Source organism: Lipotes vexillifer, unplaced genomic scaffold (genome assembly GCF_000442215.2).
Source record: "Lipotes vexillifer unplaced genomic scaffold, Lipotes_vexillifer_v1.1 scaffold920, whole genome shotgun sequence".
NCBI classification, from domain to species: Eukaryota; Metazoa; Chordata; class Mammalia; order Artiodactyla; family Lipotidae; genus Lipotes; species Lipotes vexillifer.
This window is the reverse complement of record NW_006783413.1, coordinates 751,860-763,892: the sequence shown is the minus strand read 5'-3', so window position 1 is coordinate 763,892 and position 12,033 is coordinate 751,860. Positions and strand designations below refer to the sequence as shown.

The window sequence follows — 12,033 nt, the reverse complement described above, 5'->3', positions numbered from 1 at the left end:
TCCTGCTGTCCCTTGGGATGGATACCGAATGAGAGGAGTTGCTTTTACATCTCAATTACTAAGAGAAGTTGGGAGGAGAGCCAAAGACATTGTAAATCTCTGTCCTCTGAACTGGCCAAAATCAGCGACACTCATTCATATGGAGTAAGAAAACCCCTATTCAAAGACGGTATGGGTATTGTTGGGTAAAGGGACACGTCATCAAGTCAGCGATGGCAGCGCACACAGGGCGTGCGTCCCTTTTCCATGCAGCTTCTCAGCACAGTGCTCCAGATGGCCCTATTAACTGATTAGGGTTGGCGTGAGAGTTGAAACTTAACGAGCCATCTTTACGTTAACCTGTTTCTCATCTCTCAGCTTTCTGGTCAGCTCTGGGCTGCTGAACAGGTTCTTTGACTCTCATGGCTTCTCAGGCAGACAGGTTCCATACCTGGTGGGCTGGATTGTAGGGATTGGTTCCTTGTGACCAGAACAGCCCACAGTATGACTCTTCTTCAAAGGCTGGCAGAAATTCTTACCCAGCATGTGTGTGTGTGCGTGCGCGTGCGCACATGCATGCACGTGAACTGAAGGGTCAGCCTGCATCTGCAGTGTGGCACTTGAAGGATGCGGGGATGGTCACCGATGAGCCGATGTCACGCACCAAGGTCGGGCACAGTCCTCTTGCCAAAGCTCATAGCCTCTCTAGTGTTCATTTTCTTCCATCAGCCCAGGTCCCCTCCTCCCAACACCCCCTCCCTCCTCCCATTCCAGTATTTCCCATCACTCCTCACACACCTCTGGTCTCTCCGAATCTCCCTTCAGGTTTATTATGCCAGAAGCTTACGTAAGGTGTTGGCACAAGGTGGTTCAGCTGAATCATACTGGGTTGACTTCAGAAATAAGTTCTGGCAGTGGAGTGATGGTACAAGATACAATGGGTAAGTTTGTTAGGACTTTTGGGCAACAAAAATCCTCTATAATCCCTTCATAAAGACACAGTAATGAGATCTCCCTCCAGGTCCTACTCTCAAAACTTTTTCACAAATCAATGTTATAATTGCCCATTTGTCCATTTCTTCTATTTGATTAATAACAGGCAGGCTTGCTTTCTATTCTATCCCCAGTACCTAGTCGTCCCTGGCACGTGATTAAAAAAAAAAAAAATTACCAGTTTGGGACCTATGTCATCTTTCTCTCAGGGGGATAAGTTGAGGATTTAGCTAGGGCTTCACAGCTGATAAAGAACCCCGGCCTTCTAACTTCTCAGCCCAGACAAGGCTACCCAAACTGAGGTTGTACTTTTTTAGTCAAGGCCACTTGGTATACCAGAGTTGCCCCAGGGAAGTGAGAAAGGAAGCAATGGGGTAACTTTGAGGATCAACCCCAGGGACCCTGAAACAGGGTAGTTACCTAACTGGAGTTTCCATCTTTAGGACCTTGGGTGATTCTTTTCCCTCCCTGGTCCTCTAGCCTCTTCGGGTTGGGGTCCAGACACCTGTACCTGAACCATCCCACACACGGCTTTAGGTAGGCAGGGTGAGTTAGGACTTGGGTTAGGTTTGTGCAGGGCAAGAGAAGGGAGGATGGGATAGGAGGGCGCCAGAACTTATCCCAGTGCTGCCTCACCACCCTTTAGGTTTTATAGTCAAAGCCAAAGATGTGTCAAGGTAGACGGCGAGAGGCTAGCGGGTCTGAAGGCAGAGGACTGTCATTCTTCTCTTCCCTTCATCTGTGAGTTGGAAGCTTTCAGTTATCCAGATGGGGACCCCTCTTTGCACTGAGCTGGGTAAGTGTCAGGGATGGGACTGAGGCGTGGGAGTCCGGGGGCAGAGGGTCTCAGGGCAGGGGCCCAGAGGCCAGGGGGAAAACTTGTTCCTGTAAGTGACAGCCATGTCCACAGCCTCCAGGCTGTTCTTATGTAAGGGGGTGCTGGGCAGGGGAGGCTGGCTATGTGGCTGTCCAGGGAGCTGGGGAGGAGATGGGGTGAGCTGGATGAGGGTTCTTAGGGACAGTCAACTGTGGAGCTCCCTGATGCTTTAATCCTCCAGATACTCACGCCAACAAGAGCCTGTGCCCTTCATCCCTAAGCTGTAGCCTGCAGGTCCTAAGATCCACCACCCTCCAGCGTGTCCTCACTCTGCCTGGACAGTGCCTGGCCAAGGGCTGATCCATGCTCAACATTTCTAGGCAATCCTGCTGCCAAAAGAGATCCTGTCCCAGAAACTGGACTGTTCCGAGGGAAAGTGTGAAGCAGCTTCTAGAAGAGATTTTGGCCTCCCCCAAAACCTCCCATAGTGGAATGGGTGGGGAGGGCGCACGGGCTGAGCGGATAGGGGCAGCCCGGAGCCAGCCAGGCAGTTTTATTGAAATATTTTTAAATAATTTGCACGTGTTAGTCTCGTGTGTCAGCAACGCTTTGTCTGGTTCAGTGATCCCCACGGGAGAGCAAGCTCAGGGGATGCAAAGGAAATGTTCTGTTCCTCACGTCCACGCCGAGGTTCCCCTCTACAGGGAGAAGAGCTGCTCAGCCCAGTCGGGGCTGGCACAGTCCAGCATGTGCGCTCTGTCCTCACAGGGCATCCTGAAGGCCAAGGGTGGAGGCCGGAGACCACAGGCCCCACTGCTAAGAGCGTGCCCCAGGCAGCTGCAGGCTGGTTGTGGGTGGCTTGGCATGGTGCCCCCGGTGGCAGAGGAGACTGCCCGCCTCGCAGTTCAGGTTGCGGTAGCGGGCCACAGCTGGTGTGGGGCGGGGGCACATGGACAGGAAGCCAAAGCTGAAGGGGCTGAGGCAGCAGCCAGGGCAGGGCAGCCCCTCCTCGGACTCCCGGGGGGCTGACGGGGGCGGCGAGGGTTCTGTCCGCTCCAGGGCTGCTGCACGGGGCAGGCTATGCTGGGCCCGGTTCCAGGGCTCCCCAGCCCAGCCTTGTGGGGAGTTCACCACCACGGCTGGGGGGTTGTTGTTAAGGGGGGCTCCTGATCTAGGGGACCAGGGCTGGGAGGCTGAGGAACAAGTGCTGATGAAGTTGTCTGTGGCCACGGCCAGAGGCAGCTGGGGAGCTGGTCCCGGGGGTTCTGGCTCAGGGCTACTGCCCTCACACTCCATCTTCTCTTCAGCCGAGGGGCCCACAGCAGGAGGGCCAGGACCTGGCAGTGCTGTTTCCATACGTCGGGGAAGTTCAGGGGATGATGGTAGTGAGCGGCAGCGGCGGGCAGGTGTCCCAGGCTGGACCAAGGTCTCTGGAGTGGTCACCAAGGGCAGGTGGGTGGAGGGCACTGGTGATGGTGGTACAAGGGGTAGGGGGGCAACTGGCTTGCTGGGTGTGTCCAGGAGCTTGATCTTGCCACCTCTGAGGTCTTCCCGTAGTGAAAAGGGGTTGACTCGAGTCAGATTGTCCCCCCAGTTGGGGGGCGATTCTGGCGATGGGGGCAGGAAGAGGTCTGACCGGCTTCGGGAGAGCCGAGGGTCTGGCCTGGGAAGTGTGGCAGAGGGGCCCCCTCTTGGAACAGACCCTGTAGACAGAGAAGTCTGTGGTCACTGTTCTCAGCATTGATCATAGTTCCCTGAGGATCTCATTATTCACCAGGAGGCTGGTGGGACTAGAGCTGAGAAAAGGGCGTCCCACAGGGTGCTTTGGAAAGGGGGAGATGTCCCCTCCAGCCCCCTTTACCTCTTCTTTCCTTGTTCCCCTCCCTCAGGCTCTAGAATTAGAAAACTATCTTCTCTGAGATGTCCTCTCACCCCACTCCTGCCCCTAGGCTTCTCAACTAATAAAAACACTTAGTCTCCCCAGATGATTCTGAGTTCTAAGGAAGAGAGAGGCAAAAGGACCCCAGTTGTGCTCACTTACCCTGACTGTGTGCCAGGGGAGCCCTGAGGAGGGGGGCTGGCTCAGGCAGCTGCTCCAGGATCCATTCCAGGTGCTGGGTGATTTCAGTGAAGGGAGCACGAGTGCTAGGTTCCATCTGATGGGGAGAGACGGGCAGCTTAACTCAGTGCTCCAGAAGAGGGTCCCTGAGTTTCCTCCTGTCATCTGGGCCAGCTGGCCTTGTCAGATGGTGGGTGGGGGTGGGGGCAGGGAGGGAGTGAGGCTCTTACACTGCAGCAGTGGATGGCCAGGAGCAGGAAGGGCAGTGGGCAGTCATCCCCTACCAGGGTTCGGAAAGCAGGCACATCCAGGCCAAAGTCCTGTGGGGACAGAGAGGAGGGGCCTCCAAGTCAGCCTTCCTCAAGTTCTCCTGCTGTCCCCCAGTCAGGACCTCAACCTCCAGGGAACCCTCCCTGGTTATGATGTGCCTAGTCTGGAGTTCCTCCTTTTAAACCTGGACGCATCATTCACCTCAGTACGGGGTAGGTAGTCAGGGTCCGCAGGTACTCGTGCGATGAGCTCACAGAGGACAATCCCAAAGGCAAAGACGTCGGCCTAGGGGTAGGAGCGAGTGTCAGGGGGAGGCATTGACAGTTTCATGTAAGAATTTTGTCAGAATACGTCAGAATTTGGGGGAGTCTTGACAGTTTTCATGTGTTGGAAGGGGTGTCAGGGGTAAAGGGGATCTTGGGGGTCTTCTGAATATCTGGTAGGGTTGCTGAGGGACTTGGGATGGAGCCTTATAAGAGTATCTCAAGGGTCTCTGGAAGGCCTTGGGGATCTGAAGGGTTGATATCTTACCTTCTCATCATACAGCTCACCCCGCAACACCTCTGGAGCCATCCAGTATGGGGAACCCACCACAGCCAACGGCTCCTTCCTTGCCCCTTCCCTGCAGGGGCAGGGGCAGAGTGGTCAGGAACATCCTACTCAGACACCCTCCCCAAACAAAAGGGGATGAGGTCAGCCCCCTCGCTACCCCCAAGGGAAATGTCCCTGTGGGCTTCACTTAGATAAGGGGCATCTGGGAGATTTAGGGGGATGGGGCATTCACCTCACCTATACACAGGAATCTTTTCAGCCAGCCCAAAGTCGCCCACAACAGCTGTGAAGCCTCGGTCTTCCCGCCGGATCAGACAGTTCTGACATATACATATAGCATCCCCACATACCCATTACCTTCTGTTCTCTGATCTCCCAAAATGCACCCCAAGGACCTGTCACTCCAGAATAACCCCAACCCTCTCTGATCTCCCAGTTTTCCAACGCACACCAATCTTGCAACATCATCCATCACTCCAAACACAGCATGGTACCCAGTCCCTCAGAGCACTCCCCTCACCCCAGTCCCCCATTCTCCAGTGTCTTGCTGCCCCAACATCCTAATGCTGTCTATTATCCGCATTCCAATACCCACGGGATAGTTATGATCTAATCTCAAATCCCCTTTCATGCCTCCACCCACCTGGCCAGCCTACCTTGGATGTGAGGTCTCGGTGGAATACACCTTTGGCATGCAGGTACCGCAGGCCGCGGGCAATGTCCAAAGCCAGGCGGAGCCTGACAGGCCAGGATAGGGGTTCGGGGGAGCTGAGCAGCTGTTCCAGGGTCCCCCCATTCATATACTGGGAAATAGGGGTAGGAGAAGGGGAATGGATATCAAAGTTTCAGTCTGTCCTCTAGGTCTCCCGGTTACAAGCTTGGGGACACTCAGGAGGATCACAAAAGTCAAGAGGGTGAGTCTGTGCCCTAGGGTCCCCCATTCATATCCTAAGGCTAGCATGTCCCACACAGGTGCACCTATTTAAATTTAAATTATTAAGTTTAAATAAAATTAAACATTCAGTTCCTGTCACACTAGCCACATTTCCAGTGCTCCTTAGCCACATGTGGCTAGTGGCTATGGTTTTGGACAGCACAGCTACAGAACATTTTTATCACTGCAGAAAGATCTGTTGGACAGCACCCTTCTAAAGGATAAAAAGGACTGGCACCAGCTGAGGCCTTTTATTTGTGGTTTGCCTGAAGGGAAGTTCAGGGAAGCCTCCCCCGGGTCCTGTTGCCTCTCATTACTCCTCTGTAGATGCACCAGGCCGCTGACTCTCTCTCCCCTTGGTGGTGGTTGTGGTGGAGTACCCCCCTTCCTGGCCCATCCTCACCTCTGTAAGAGCGTGCAGCTGCCCTTGGTGCACACAGACCCCCATGAACCTGGAAGAGGATGGGAAAGATAGCAGTGTAGGCTATAAGAGCCCCGGCCTCTCCACAGTTCCCACTATTCCCGCGGGATCTTTCCCCTATTCCCCCAGCCAGCTTGCCAGCAAGCGGCTGGGGCCGCTCACCTTAGAATGTTGGGATGCCGGAGCCGGTTCATCAGCTGCACCTCCCGCAGCGTGTTTCCCCGGTTACTGGGGAGCCTGTTCATTTTCAGCACCATGACTTGCCCTGACTGTCGGTGCCGAACCTGGGGGCAGCAGGGGATGGCGAGTCCCGCGCAGGTCGGGCGGGTCGCCAGGGTCCGGGCCCCCTAGTTTCAGCCTGGCGTCGAAGTCTCGGTCCCGCCCCTCTGCCCTCTCTGCTGGTCCTACCTTGTAGACCTCAGAGAAGAAGCCGGCCCCTATCTTCTCGGCGCAGTGGAAATCGTCCACGCGCGCCAGGCTGGACACGGCGCTGCGGAGAGCCCGGTAGGAGGAGGGGCGGCCCCGGCCCGGGCCTCCGCCCGCGCCCCCGGGCCCCGGAGGACCCTCCCCCGGCGCCTCTCCGGGCCCGGGCCCTGGGCCCCGTAGTGGGGGCCGTTCCCCGGCCATGGCCGGGCCCCCAGCCCGGGGCCTGCCTCACATGGCAGGGTCCCCGGGTCCCGGGCAGGCCGCGCTCGCCATGGGAGCGGGCCCAGCCCGATCAGGGGCGCAGGGGCTCCCGCTCCCTCTCCCGCTCCCGCCCAGGAGAATGGAAGATACGCCGAAGATCCTGGGCCCGCCCCCGCCGCGCCGGCTTGCTGGGCCCGGGTGGACGCCGCTCCGCTCCGCTCTGCGCAGGGCCTGGGACAGGGCCTGGGCCTGGGCCGGGCGGTGGCGGTGGCGCTCCCGGGCGCCGGCGGGCAGGCGGGCGGGCTCCCCACAGGCGGAGGCGGGCGGGCGGGCGGCGGCTGCTCAGCCTCGCCGCTGGGGCTCAGGCTCCGCGGCCTGCCGGGGCGGGGCTGAGCCGGGCCTCTGCTTAACTCCTTCGAGCCCGGCCTCCGGGCCGCGGCCACGCCCCCTCAGGTGCGCACCCCGCAACCAGAAGCCGGGACGCCCTAGGCGAGTGGGTCTGCGACGTCGGGGTCAAATAAGTTCAGGCCTGAGCTGAATAACTGAAGGGAATTCAGGGCTGATTGTGCGTACGCGCAGCTCAAATGTCTTTTAGCTGCCCTGGGAATCCTTTCTCCCCTCCCTCCCTCAGGTCACTGTCGGTTGAGGGTCTGGCTCCGGAAGCCGCCAGATTCCTGGGCTCCAAGGACCGGCAGGGCAGAAAAGTAGACCCCTCTGGCCCAGCTACAGTCGGAGGTAGCCCAGCAACCTATCCGCCTTCCCAGCCTCTGCCCTGGCCCAGCCTGCCCATTTCCCAGTTCTCGACCTTTACACCTTAAACCTCTGGACTCCCTGACACTTTCTACCTTCTCGGGCGGTTGTGATGCCCCGGAGCTGTAGTGAGCCCTTGGCCAGCCCATTCCGGGTGTGGCCCCGACTCCTCCTCACTCCATCCCGCCTCCCTTGAAAAAAGTTCAGATTCCAGAGCCTCTGTCAAGTGACCACCCAGCCTGTACCTTACTCTTACTATTTCGTCCAAATGCCCCTCTCTCTCAAAAGAGAAGCCTCCACCTGTAGGGAAGCCCCGCTGCGCAAGATCCTACCCCTTGGCAAAACCCCGCCCCTCAAGGAGCCGTTTCCCCTCGGAGGCCCCTCTCTTTTTCAGTGAGACCTCTCCTCAGTATGGCACTGCCACCATCAGTGTGTACCAGAATTCCCTCAGGGCGACACCCCTCCTTTGTGTGTTCCTCCTACCCAGTGAGACCCCACCTCTCAGAGTGACTCCACCAGTCATTGTGACCCCTCCTCTCGACGTGAGTCCTCCCCTCAGTGTGACCCCTCTAGGCAGGTACCGCCCCCATCACGTAGGAATCCGGTCTGCCCCCTCAGGCTGGAGGAGGACCTGCAACCAGCCTCTAAAGCGGTGCGGGGTCCTGAGTGCGCACGCAATGTTTCAGGACCCTGTGCGCTCGCCGTACCCAACACTTTCGGTTCTCCGCTGGCTCCTCCCCCCCGGTGGTCGGCGGAATAACCAATCATCGCCGGGGATGGGTGACGTCACTCGATCCCGGCGACTGGGCTGGGTCTAGCGGTGGTGGGCGTCGGTGAGCCGCTTGCCACCTAGCGGCGGCGTGGAGGGAGGCAGGTGGGCCTCGGGAGTCAAACGGGCTGCGACAGAGCTTGAGGGAGCGAGGATGAGTTCTTTTCAAATATTCTAAAGTACTATATTTCTATTTCTGTGGTAAGCTAAAAAGAAAATTAATTGCACAGTCCACGTCCGTGTGGGTGACCGCCTTCTGACAGAGTCCTGTCCCATGTTTGTGGAGAGTTAGAGCCTCATACTATTTAATTGTCAAGAGCTAATGAGAAAAGAATAAAGGCAGTCTTAAATTATAAACGGTGCAGGAGGGTCGAGAGATGGCCAGATGCTGTCTCAGTACAAGCGAAGTTTTCGCACAAGGTTGGAGAGGAAAGAGCTGGAGAGATTCACAGTCCTTCCACAGCCAGTGGAGACAGGCCATATGCATCATACTCATTCTTCCAGAGGCAATTTGGTCTCAGCAAAACAAGCTCATTCGTCACATTAAGTGTTAACATCTACAACTATGTAATTTGTAAGTTTGTTTTCTATAGTTGTATAAGATCTGTAAACACTAGGAATTTATGCCTCCTTTTGTTTCAGTAATAGAATAATTTAATCGACTCGTGTCTGACCCTTTATCCAAGTTTGAGAATATCTATAGCTGGTAATAGTAATTCTAAGCAGAGGAGCCAGGTTCCTGTTTTAGACAGATTATTGTGGTTGTATGGAGGCAGGGAAACTAATTAGGAAGGAGGTGCTGACAATGCTTCTGGTGAGGAGAGGATGAGGACTGAACTAGGATAGGGATAATGGGGAAGGGGAGGAGGAAACAATCAGCTAGAATGGGAAGACTTGATTGATCAGTATCCAAAGTCAGTCAGTCCGTAGAGAGAAAGAGCATCAGCCAGGATAATTTTAAAGTTTCTAGCTTAGATGACTGAGTATCAACTGAGATAAAGAATCCAGGAGGAGGAAAGGTTGGGGGTGGGGGAGGTAGGTGATTGCCATGAACGAAGGGGTGATGTGATGGTAAAGAAAACTGAAGGTGGATGCCATTATCCAAGTAGGGAAGAAGAGATAGGCTGACAATGGACTTCTAGGGAACACCAACAGTATTAAAGTGTGGGTGGATGAAGTCCATGAAGGAGACACAGAAACATGCTGAAATATAGGAAGAATTTTTTTTTAAGAGTGTGTAAAATTCTTCATTTAGAGCAATAAAGCATAAGTGTTTACAATGTAATTTCAAACTCAAACCTGTGTATGAAAGAGTCAGGACTTTTACCTGTTTTAAGAAGTACACATACGGTACACACATACACATGACATTTTACAACCTTTTTTATTTAATTAAAGTCATAATAAAACTGTTTAGAATAGAGTTGACATATATTTACATTACAATATGCAAACTCCAGTCTATGACTCAACTAGCGATATATCTGTGCATCCATCTGAATGTCTGAATACTTTTCAAGTCCACTGATTTAAAAAATAGTGGCGGGAGGGCTTCCCTGGTGGCGCAGTGGTTGAGAGTGCGCCTGCTGATGCAGGGGACACGGGTTCGTGCCCCGGTCCGGGATGATCCCACATGCCGCGGAGCGGCTGGGCCCGTGAGCCATGGCCGCTGAGCCTGCGCGTCCGGAGCCTGTGCTCCACAACGGGAGAGGCCACAACAGTGAGAGGCCCGCGTACCGCAAAAAAAAAAAAAATAGTGGCGGGACTTCCCTGGTGGTCCAGTGGTAAAGAATCCGCCTTCCAATGCAGGGGACGCAGGTTCCATCCCTGGTCGGGAAACTAAGATCCCACATCCCGCGGGGCAGCTGGGCCCGCGGGCCACAAGTACTGAGCCCACGCGCCCTGGAGCCCGTGCGCCACAACTAGAGACAGAAAAACCTGCACGCCACAAGTAGAGAGAAGCCCATGCATCTCAGCGAAGAGCCCACGCTACAATGAAAGATCCCGCACGCCTCAATGAAGACCCCGTGTGCCTCAACGAAGACCTGACACAGCCAAAAAAAACTCCCAAAAAACCCCACAAAAAAACACTGGTGGCAAGTGGAATCGAAGGAATGGAGAGTTTAGCAAAAGTGGAATAATGAACGGCATTAAATAGTGCAGAGGGGTGTGCTAAGATGAGTTTTAAATGTTCCTTGAGTTAGGCTACTAGGAGATCCTTTTGTTGTTGTTTTTTCAAACTTTTTATGATGGAAAATGTCAAACGCAAAAAATAGAAAGAAGAAGAACACATAGAACAATGAACCCTTATTTACCTTGGGTAAGACCATTTTGTTGGAGACCCATTGTTCAAAATCACCCATGCCTCAGTTGTACTGTTGCCATAAGTGACCAGGCTGAGGTGAAGGTATCTGCTTTCATGTACCTTCTATGCCATTGATCCTCCAATAATCAATTCATGGGCAATCTTGTTTCATCTATACTCCTGCTCTTTCCCCCCACCCAGTTATTTGGTGCATATTTCTGACATTATATCATTTCATCAATAAATATTTCAGTGTGTTACCTCTAAAAGATAAGGTTTCTTCTTTAATCACAGTACCATGTCACACCTAAAAAAATAATCCCTTAATACCATCCAGTATCTAGTTGTTCATATTTCCCCTGTTGAATTATACTTAGTTAGTTTTAAAAAATTGTTAATTTGAATCAAAATCTAAATAAGGTCCATGCTTTGAAGTTGATATGTTTCTTATAACTCCATCCACTATCTTTTTTGCCTTACTTTTTTTTTTTTTTTAAAGAAACCAGGGCATTTGTCCTGTAGAGTTTCTCAGAGTCTGAATTTTGCTGAGCTTCTAGCGTGATTTAGCATTTCTTCAGTCCCCTGTATTTCCAGTAAATTGGTAGTTAGGGACAATTAGGTTTATATTTGATTATTTTGGCAAAACTAATTTGTCGGTGGTTTAACACTTTTATCATGAGGTATACAGTGGTGGTCTTTTTGTGATGTTAGTAACTGATGATGATCATTGTCTAGACCAGAGTTTGTCAAATGTGGCACCATTGACATTTTGGACTGGATAAATTCTTTATAGTAGGGGGCTGTCCTGTGCATTGTAGGGATGTTTAGCAGCATCCCTGGCCTCTAGCCACTGGATGTCAGTAGCAACTCCCCCATTTGCGATGATCAAAAATGTCTCTAGACATTGTCAGTTGTCCCCCGGGGGCAAAATTGTCCCTGATTGAGAACCACTGGTCTAGGTTCATTAATACAGGAATTCAAAAATAACATTCTCCTTCTGTCCTTCCTTCTTTATTAGGTAGGATACCTCTACAAAGAGAAACTTATGCACGTTAAACTATTTGTTACTCAGAGATATATTTTATGTGGGAAAGGCAAGAAAAATGCTTGACTGTTTCCCTTTTATATTACCAGCTTCTCAAGTAGTGAGTTGGTTCTGTAGCATCCTCCAACAGTGACCAATGAGGTTTGCTTTTTTTAGTACCATCATGAACTCATAATTTAACACATATATGATGTGCCTCAATCATTGGCAATTTAAAAATTCATTTTTGATTCTTAAATTGTCCTTTTCTTGGCCACTGGACACTTATTCAAGTTGGCTTCTGAGTCCTTTTGACATGACCTTTAAGAAACCCTCCCTTAAGGTTTCTTGGATTTGATATAATAAAATGTTCCAGGCTCATTTTGAGCATTCCTAGACCGGAGCTGGTATTGGCTATTTTTTCCAATGACTCATGGTCCTTTCAGTTGGAAATGGTATTTAGAGACCACAATATGGGTACTAGGGATATAAGGTTATTTGACCTTAGGAAGAGCAGCTAAATGAATATATTG

The 12,033-nt window shown here is 52.7% G+C and overlaps 2 protein-coding genes across 2 annotated transcripts in view; one reads left to right on the top strand and one right to left on the bottom strand.

Annotated features, from left to right (window-relative positions):
* CD72 (CD72 molecule) overlaps window positions 1–1,763 on the top strand; it is a 6,827-nt gene extending 5,064 nt beyond the window's left edge. The window contains exons 6-8 of the mRNA XM_007456020.1: window positions 2–144; window positions 805–920; window positions 1,619–1,763. Of these exons, the coding sequence (XP_007456082.1) occupies window positions 2–144; window positions 805–920; window positions 1,619–1,763 (404 nt within the window). The remainder of the gene's footprint in view (window position 1; window positions 145–804; window positions 921–1,618) is intronic.
* A 549-nt stretch (window positions 1,764–2,312) lies between these two features.
* Window positions 2,313–6,999, bottom strand: TESK1 (testis associated actin remodelling kinase 1). Its single transcript, XM_007455959.1, has 10 exons — window positions 6,434–6,999; window positions 6,188–6,309; window positions 6,008–6,056; window positions 5,327–5,473; window positions 4,908–4,990; window positions 4,650–4,740; window positions 4,320–4,403; window positions 4,079–4,168; window positions 3,831–3,945; window positions 2,313–3,492 (listed from the first exon to the last, which is right to left on the bottom strand). Exons 1-10 carry the CDS (start codon window positions 6,650–6,652, stop codon window positions 2,606–2,608), a joined length of 1,887 nt encoding a protein of 628 aa, XP_007456021.1. The 5' UTR covers window positions 6,653–6,999; the 3' UTR covers window positions 2,313–2,605.
* Window positions 7,000–12,033: the final 5,034 nt, after the last annotated feature.

Bases quoted from the DNA above. Each gene is read 5' to 3' on its own strand.
- TESK1 (XM_007455959.1), bottom strand. From the start codon at position 6,652: ATGGCCGGGGAACGGCCCCCACTACGGGGCCCAGGGCCCGGGCCCGGA. The intron at 6,310-6,433 runs GTAGGACCAGCA...TGCTGCCCCCAG, and splicing joins TCTTCTCTGAGGTCTACAAG to GTTCGGCACCGACAGTCAGG. The intron at 5,474-6,007 runs GTGAGGATGGGC...CCTATTTCCCAG, and splicing joins AGCTGCACGCTCTTACAGAG to TATATGAATGGGGGGACCCT.